This window comes from Cajanus cajan, chromosome 7 (assembly GCF_000230855.2).
Source record: "Cajanus cajan strain Asha chromosome 7, NIPB_CcT2T_4, whole genome shotgun sequence".
Lineage (NCBI taxonomy): Eukaryota > Viridiplantae > Streptophyta > Magnoliopsida > Fabales > Fabaceae > Cajanus > Cajanus cajan.
The window spans coordinates 54,745,532-54,755,070 of record NC_138523.1 but is presented as its reverse complement, the minus strand read 5'-3'; the positions used below and the strand labels follow the sequence as shown (position 1 = coordinate 54,755,070).

At 29.1% G+C, this 9,539-nt stretch overlaps 1 protein-coding gene across 2 annotated transcripts; it reads right to left on the bottom strand.

The window, feature by feature from the left end:
• Positions 1–4,096: 4,096 nt before the first annotated feature.
• LOC109812797 (serine/threonine-protein kinase 54) lies at positions 4,097–8,670 on the bottom strand. Of its 2 annotated transcripts, none has more exons than XM_083059425.1 (7): positions 8,138–8,670; positions 5,922–6,228; positions 5,619–5,740; positions 5,262–5,458; positions 5,000–5,171; positions 4,712–4,846; positions 4,097–4,611 (listed from the first exon to the last, which is right to left on the bottom strand). In XM_083059425.1, the coding sequence occupies exons 2-7, from the start codon at positions 6,226–6,228 to the stop codon at positions 4,405–4,407; spliced, it is 1,140 nt and encodes a 379-aa protein (XP_082915551.1). In that variant the 5' UTR covers positions 8,138–8,670; the 3' UTR covers positions 4,097–4,404. The 2 variants fall into 2 exon arrangements, with proteins under 2 accessions (XP_082915551.1, XP_082915552.1); XM_083059426.1 differs by having other exon boundaries at positions 5,922–6,218.
• Between the last annotated feature and the right edge of the window lie 869 nt (positions 8,671–9,539).

The window sequence follows — 9,539 nt, the reverse complement described above, 5'->3', positions numbered from 1 at the left end:
ACCTAGTTCACTCGATCAATGGGAGACCAATACGATCACAACCCTCCAAGCTCAAGTGTTAAAGGCATGAAGAGCCTAAGTGATTAGGCTACTTGGTCGCTAAGAGACTGATATAGTACCTAGTCCTCTAGACTTGAGCATAGAAGTAGAAACGAATTTGTGTAGGAGAGTGGGGGCACTTGCCCCCACTACCATTTTACACACATATTTTTTTATTAAAAAATAATATATTTTTAAAAATAAATATTATATTCTAATAAAATATATATATATATATAAATTATTAATGTATAAAATATAAATTTAAAAGAGTTGTTCATTTATTTGATATTTATCAAACTTTCAAAGGAAATTAGTTCTCATATATGTGACAAAAAATATTCCTTAATAACGAATTATTTTTTAGAAAAAGCTTAATTTTTGAAAAAATAAAATTTTCAGCATGTATATTTACTTTTTGTACTTTCTATTTATGTATACATTGATTAAAAAAATCAAAATAGTAAAGATTATAAGATTGTATACGTTGATTAAAAAATCAAAATAAAAATACTGGAAGATTTATATTCTATTTAGAATTTTTATCATAAAATATGTTTTGAAATAAATTATAATCCAAAAAATTATATTAGATATAAAAATATGTTTATATCATAAATAAATTAAACTTTATTTTTATACAATTTAACATATTTATTTTGATGTTTTTATCAGTATTAAATTGTTATAAAATATATTTTTAATATTCTAGTTCTAACCAAACATTTAAAAAAAATATTTATGATAGATAAATAAGTCATATTTAGGACATGTATTTTTTTTTATAAAAAAGTTAGGTTCAAACCTACTAAATTATAATATAATATAGTCTAACCTAATTTATTTTTATCATTAATTGTAGTCGTAGATATACAAGTTTGTAAAAAATAATTATAATATATATTTATACTTTTAAAAGTTATATGTAAAATTTTTAATACTATAAATATATAAATAAGTATTAACCCCACTATCTAAAATTTGTAGATTCATCACTGTATAGAAGTGGGAAAAGGTTATGTGTTTCAACTAACTCAATTGACAGGAGACTGACATGATACACAAACCCTATAGACTCGAGTGTCAATTGGCAAAGAGTTTAAGTGATTGGACTACTTTGTTATTGGGAGACTAGCAGGTGCACAACCCTCCAAGTTCGAGTGTCATGGTCACAAAGAGTCTTAATGATCAATGGACTGGTGTCATGTTATATTGTCTTTTGGATTTTAATAGTTTTGGCTTGTTGTTTGTCTTTGTATTTTGTTATTGACACATTTTAGTTAATTGAAGTGTTTTTGGTTGATAGGATCCAAGATGTTTTCACTTAAACTCGATGTTTGGTTGAGTTATTGCATTTGTGCTTGAAGTACAGGTTTTGATCAATTATCGTGAGAGTTAGGATTTCTCTAAGTATTTTTATTTGATAATAGTTTTAACATGTTTCAAAAATGCCTTTCATTAAGAGTTGGTATTTGACCAAGTGTTTCATTTGTGCAGAATTCAAATTTCAAATGAGTGTGATATCTTTTTGAATCAGTATCACTTAATAGTTAAAAATTGTGTGATTTGACCATTTTGTGCTTCATATAGGGTTTAGTAAAAGATCAACAATTTGGCGAGTGTGCTTTATCAGTCACTTTGTATTTCATAGATTAGTTTATAAATGCTCGATTGTCTTCCGAGTCTCCAAATAATCGATGTGTAATTTTTTAATGTGTTTATCAGGTGTCTAATAAATAGTCTATTAGTAATTTGTCGAGATTGTGCTTTATAAGTATTTTTTATTAGATGGTTTATAATTGATTGATCATCTCTTGGTTTGTTGTTTTTCGATTGTCTTGTATTTCGAGTTATCTTTAATAGTTGCTTAGTCATATTCTCCAAAAAGCATCTGTTAATTTCTTATTGGGATTGATTTCAACATTTCTTGTTTGTGTCATTTTATTTAGTATGAACCTTAAGTGTTTTTCAACCAAGACATCATTCATTCGTTAACCCTTAAAGCACTTTTCATGTCAAGAATTTTTCTTTTTGTCACCAAACTTAAGAAACTTTTCATGCTAAGGAGCTTTTTTTGTCATCAACTTTAAAACACTCTTCACGTTAAGGATTTTTCTTCTTATCACTGACTTTAAGATGTTTTTCATGTCAAGGATTTTCCTTCTTGTAGCTGACCTTAAGACACTTTTCACGCTAAAGATTTTTCTTCATGTTCCCTACCTTTAGACGCTATTCACGTCAGAGATTTTTTTTCTTATTACCGAACTCACGTTAAGAATTTTTTTTATTGTCAACTTTAATACGCTCTTCATGCCAAGAATTTTTCTTTTACTATCGACCTTAAGATGTTCTTAACATTAGAGTTTTTTTTTCTTGTCGGCAACCTTAAAATGCTATTCAAATTAAGGACTTTTTTTTTCTTGACGATAACCTTCATGTCAACATTTTCAACTTTTTCCATCTTGGATATCTTCATAACCCTTTTTTTTTTTTCAAATGTACTACTTTCCCTCACCACCATTGTCAACCTAATTGCTCCTTTCTCTTGTTTATCAAGCTCACTTTGCAACAACAATATTATCATTAATTAGTCTTTCAATATGGAATCTCTTTTAGAAAGACAGAACAATCATTCCAATCTAAAGCATTCAATGAGTGTAAAAATTGATCTTTTCTAAGACCTAGGAGCCCATATATATAAACTTAAATGATATTATGGACATAAATTCATTATTTCTTCCCATGATCCTATAAATCATCTTGTATCATTATTGTCATTAATAGGTTAATAAATCTCAATATTTATGATCGTTATCGTGTTTATTTAAAAAAATTATGGTGCCTTATCCTAATTATTTGTGGGAGAATTATTCTTAAAGTGATCAAGTCTTGTTATAAAACGTATTTAATAAATTGGTTGTCTATCAATGAAAGGGTTTGCTCGATTCATTTAGTCAACGAGAGATCGGTACGATACATAGTCCTCTAGATTCAAATGTTAAAGGTGCTACGTGTCTAAGTGATCAAACTATTTAGAGTATGTTTGATTTTATGTTTAGATATTTTAAAATGAACATGTTCTGATGTTCTAAATGATAAAGCAACTATACCTATAAATTAGAAGAAAAAAAAACGTAAATTACGTTGAACCTAATATTTTTTCAAACACACACTTAGTCATTGTGAGACTGAAATGATACACTCACAAATACCATCAAACAGCTTTTAAACAAGAAAGTGCCTATAATCTGAGAACGCCTAATCAGTTAAAGACTTGAAGGGTCGGAAAAATTAAGAGTGAAATAAGTATGGAGAGAGAATCTGGAGAAGTTGAAAGCGAAAAACGCTGGAAAATCATCATGATCACCCTCTCTATATCTCCATGTTATTCAACTTCTATTAGTAAGACTAATCTGTTTTTGTATATTGTTTCATGGTCTGTTTTGTTTTACGCTAATCTGATCGCGCAACATCCTTTAGGCCTAAAAAAATATCAACTAGATATGACATTTTTTTTTAGTCTGAAGCTTTTAAGGTATAATTTGTAACAAGTTGGTGTCTTTAAGCCCCTCACTAGAACAAAAATATTAAACTAAAAATAATTTTCTACAGAAATAAAATTTGTTATCATAAAATAAAAACGTTCTACTATTTTTTTTCATTTTTACGATGTAGGAGTTGCAATAGCTTAAAAATATACCAATAGTCTGGTTAACTAACGCCACCTATATATCTTTTTCTTTTTTCCATTAAGTACTTTTTCAACAAAAAGACATTTCGATAAACTAATTTGTAAAAGCTTTAATACTTGATTAAAAATTTCGAAAAATATAAAGTTAAGAATATTTGAAATTTTATTATAGTTAAACAGCAGTTTCAAGTCTCTAATACAACATTATTCTGTATAGCCTATTACACAATTTTATCTCAACTCAGCCTTGAATCGAAAGTTTCTCTCCAGAATAGTAAACACAAGACTAGTGCAGTGCAGTATTCAACCACAACAAAAACAAGACTAGTGCAGTAAAATTGTACGGACAAAAAATAGAAACAAGACTATTGGAAAAGGATAAATGAAAATTAATTTGGCGCATAAGAAGTGAATATTAAGCTATATTACACATTGAGAAGCAAGGAGCCCCCTTGCTTGAGCTAAAATTTAAGAATGTGAAAAGACAAAAGCAAAAAATTTAATTTCTTTTCACCATCATCCTATTGAATGATCTATAAGGAAAGAGCAGTTAAGCAGTTAGTCGCTTAGAGCCATGAAAAGTCAAATTGCAAACTACAACTTATGTCTTGATTTCCACATCCCTGATGATGCACAAAAAAAAACTCATCAAGGATCAGACTATGAAGCCAGCGCTAGGGACGACGAGTGGGAAACAAACAAAAAACATGATGGTTTCTGAGAGTTGGTATCATTCCACCTCCCTTGCTTGTATCTATTGCTTCCAACATTTTCACCACCTCATGCATTTCTGGACGCCTCTCTGGTTTTGAATCCCAGCATTTTCTCATGATGTTTGCTAAACCACTTGGACAACATTTTGGAATCTCTGGTCGTAAATGCTGTGCATCCAAATATTATCATAAGCATTCAAATGTTATCTACACGTATGAACAAATAACTAAATCATGCATTGTTGAGAAGTTCATTTTATGAACAGACCTGATTAAAAGATATACATGACACTGTAACAAGGCTTAGCTTTGAATAAGGCGTTTTACAGCAATAAATTTCCCACAAGCAAATGCCAAAACTATAGACATCACACTTTCTGTTGTAAGGCTTGCCATTCAAAACCTACAAGACCAAGATTAATGAAAATTTGTATAAATGGGATTTCCTATCTCACACTTACTGCGTGTAACAGTGTATTTGAAGTCATAAATAGTAACACTTTGATATTCAGCCATCTTATCAAGTTCCAAAGCAAGATTTAATACAATACAATACCTCTGGTGCCATATATCCATAGGTTCCACTTTCACCGGTCAACTCACTTCCATTTGTAGCATCAAGAGCAATTCCAAAATCAGCGATTTTCAAATTATGGTTTGCATCTAGCAGCATATTATCAGTTTTCACATCGCGATGAACAATTTTCCTTGAGTGTAGATAACTAAGGCTGCAATGCAACAAAAACAAAATGTTTCATAGGGGGAAAAGTATTAATATATCAACAATTTCAAAGGTAAATATTTACAATGTGACTCACCCTCTAGCGAGGTCCAAAGCCAGCCGAATCACAACCTTGTATGGAAGTTTGTTCTTCTTATTCTTAGACAAGTAGTGCTTCAATGTGCCACCAGGAAGAAACTCAGAAATAACACAACATGCTTTCGAAGGAGGATTTCGACCAACGGCTGGTAAGGGCATCTTAAGGTTTGAAGTTCCCATTGAAGCTCCAATAAACTGTTGGAGGAATGATATGAACAGTTACAAACTTATACCACCTTTAAAAGAAAAAACGAAAGAAGAGTATGACTATACATGCTGCATGCAGAAGAATATTTGCGAGTCATGATTTTAAATAAATACATGAGATGAGAGTTTGAAGGCTAAAATTATTTACTTTTGTGACATTTGGATGATCAAGTTTATGCCACACAGTAACCTCCTGCCAAAATGATGCCCGTAAAGCAGAAATTTCAGCAGCAGTCGCAACACCATCCTCACCCCAGTCTAAGACTTTGACTAGAAAAAAATTCAACAAGACATGAAATACAGTGAGAATTTCTTCAAACTTAAAATCCTCAGGACCAAGGCTATAATTGTCTTAAATGTGGGAACATTATTTCTTAAGACGTTGTACAGTACATTTTCTTTTTCAGAAACAAAGGGAACAATGAGGATAACAATACAAAAGTGCAAATACCTGCAACATCTTGACTGTCATAAGAACCCCTGTAGACAGTGCCATAGCCTCCATTAGCTACAGAATAGTGAACATCCAATTTGGCCAAATCAATCTCCCATGACTCTAAAGGCCTTCTTGCCACAACGCTCTTAGGGAAAATTTTGTTCAAGTGCTTTTCCAGCATCACATCCAAATTGCTCAGATCAATTTTATCAACTTTAAACATGATACTTTTGCTGCAAAGTTTTTTGTTACTCATCGTCTTTGAGTTCAAAGCTCCTGCTTCCAATTCCATATTCGGTTTAACACCACCTTCTGAAAACATCTTGAACACCAAAATTTGACAACCTCAAATCAAATTCCAGAAGGAAATTGCACAACTGGGACAGCAACAAAATTAATAATAATAAAAATTATAATCATGTCACTATAGTTCTTGAAATTTGACAATCTCTATGTATCAGAACTTTTGATTGTTGTGTTGTTTGGCAAAAACTAACATAAGGCGGATAAACAACACAGAGTAACAGAGGATAGCTTATAGTTGATAGATAATGAATGAACTAGTTCATAGCAAATACACTTATAATTCAGTTGAGCTAACTGATCAGTATAAAATAATATAATATATATTATTTTTTAATTGTTTATTTTTCTAAAAACTAAATTATTTTTTAAATTATATTTTTATTAATTAAAATAAGATTGTAACAAATAAATAAAAGGACATGTTCTTATGATTATTTTATATAGAGAGAGAGACTATAAGAAAAGTTAAGTGAGGCGAGAGAAACGTATTAGGAGTTAGAGAATTTTTGTTTTATTTGTTAGAGGACAGAAGAGAAATTTAATTAAAATAGCGAGAGTAAATGAGAGAAAAATAACGAGTTAATTGTTATAAGTCCATACATATGTTATTTTAAATTAAATAGTGTTATAAACTAATAAGATAAAAAGTTCATTATTGATTGGAAGAGCTAATCCAATTTGGAATCGCTAAAGAAAATCAAATATAACAACTTTTTCATGTAATCTCTCTAAATATTATACAAGTTTACCATGATCTCTGGCTTTTTGAAATGTTATTTAATAAAACACGAAAGATTAATACAAAAATTATATAGAAAAAAAAATTACAACGATGAAATATCAGAGACTTCGCATTATTTAGTTATATGACTAAAATAATATATATATATATATATAATAAGAATAATCTTATAAGATAGTTTTTAAAATGGAATTAGGATTAAATTGAAATTTTTATATAGTAATATAACTTACCTGAGCAAAATAGTCTATACAAGTATAGGATATAATCCTTGAAGTTTTATTTATTTTTTAGATTGAATTAGAATTATAATTTTTTAAATAAATGTTAATGAACAAATCGCGATATCAAGATAAAACTTGTCTATAAAAAGAATTAACAAAACTTTTATGAATCATTAACCACAATTTAAATCGATAGGAACATTTCTACCCGTCTATCATGCATGATTCAAATCCAAAATTTTCTCCTCACCAAACACTTATTCTATTGACTATCATAATTATTAAAAAAGAAAACGTGATTAAACAAAAACTTAAAGCTAAAGCTAACGATCAGAAATCCGTAAGACCTAATTCACACAATAACCATGACCAAGACCAACAACAAATGAAATCAAGGTTTTAAGGGGAAAAAGTACCCAGAAAAAAATTGTATAAATCACAGTTAAAAAATGGAGTAGAACTTAAAAACTTAGAATTAGTATGAAACTCAGAGAAATCTAAATATTTTGATACAGTTATTGTTTGGACTAATAATTAAATCTATAATTACAGAATTCTCTCAACTCAGTGACTACTGCGCACCGAATACATTGAAGCCGCATTTAAAAAAAAATAATAATAATGTCAATAGTGACGAACTGCGTACCTTCAGGAACACCTAGTATATAAGTTGAATCCAACAGAGAGAAAGAGGGAAAAAGTTTCGCAACAAAAATCCTTAAATTTTCGAGAATATATAGCTTAGAATTATTCTTAAAACATTTACGCATTCAAAGTTTTTAAACCGTTTGATCCTAGTTATGAGAAAACACCACACCACAAAAGAAAGACATGCACTAGAAGCTGCAACCACACAAATCACAATACACAGAAAAGAGGAAGAGAAACTAAACTACACACAATAACCATGCATGCACTATTTTACGTTAAAAAAGAGGTAATGCATGAAAGACAAGTACCTTGTAGCACTAAAGTTTCTATGAGTCAAAGTCAAAGGAATTGGCTTTTGAAACACAAGTCAATGGGAGCAATGCAGAGGTTGTGAGCGTGACGATCAGTGTTCCAAAGGAAAAAGGAGAAAGAAGCAACGTTGCAAATCTGCAATTAATCTGAGAGCAAAAAACAAAACGTCTCGGTAGGTATGTATATATACATCTCTAAATATGGAAAAGATAAGAAGTTACATATTCCGTTTCATAAGATAGAAATATCAACTATTTTCTGTTTTCAGTATCTTAATTTTAAAAAATATATCCTAATTAATCTATTATTGTGATAAGTCATTTATTAATTCTTCGGATTTGGATTTTCTTCTATACCCATATGTATACACACTAACTGTATATTGGGAGAAGGGTGAACTATATGTCCAATAATTTATACTACTATTTAATTTTGTCCTCTTTTCTACAAGGATTTTTTTTTTTTTTAAATAACAATAACTTTGTTTGAACTCAAATATGAAGATTTCTTTTTTCAGTGACAAGATATTATGAAAGATAAAAGTTTGAGAAAACCAAATCTCAACTGTAAAATTAAGTATATTGTTAAGATTAAATACATTAAATGCTCTAATTAAATATGCAGAATATACAAAAATGATATGTGAATTTCATTGACCATTATATTGGCCTATTACAGGGAAACAGTAAAAAGTGGCGACTTAACTCGCATACTATACTATACGACAACACATGAAAAATAAAAGAAATATAACTAGAAATTTAATTTTAATTCAGTTAGTTGTTGACTCTTTTCTTTTTATTATTATTAGTATTTTTATATTCAAAAGGTGTTATCATTATATAGTTAAACATATATGATTTAATTTTTATTACCAGATTGTGTATACCAAAAATATGTATTATATATCTTTAGTAGTAGTATAGATAATAAAAAAATTATAAAATTAATAGTATAAATAATTAAAAGAAATATGATTCATTTTTTAACAAATAAAGATTAAAAAATATATTTAAAAGAAATATAAAGTTATTGCAACTCTTATATCATAAATCTGAATATTTATTTTTAAAAGATAAACATTTTAGAATTGTTTTCTTTCTCATTAAATAATTACTGTTGGTTCTCCTAGGTTAATTTATTTTATGATTTTTTTATATTTTATAACTAGCATTTTATCTCTGATAAGTTCATTAATCATTGGATAAATATTTTTATATACAAACATTTAATATCTCTCACTACAAACGTGATTTGTGGCGGTTATTTTGGTGGTTTCTGGCGGTTAAAAGACGCCACAAATTGCATTACCTTATAACCGCCGGATCTACGATCGCCAAAAACCGTTTGTGGCGGATATTTTGTAAAACACTATCCAATCTATTTCTGGCGGTTTGA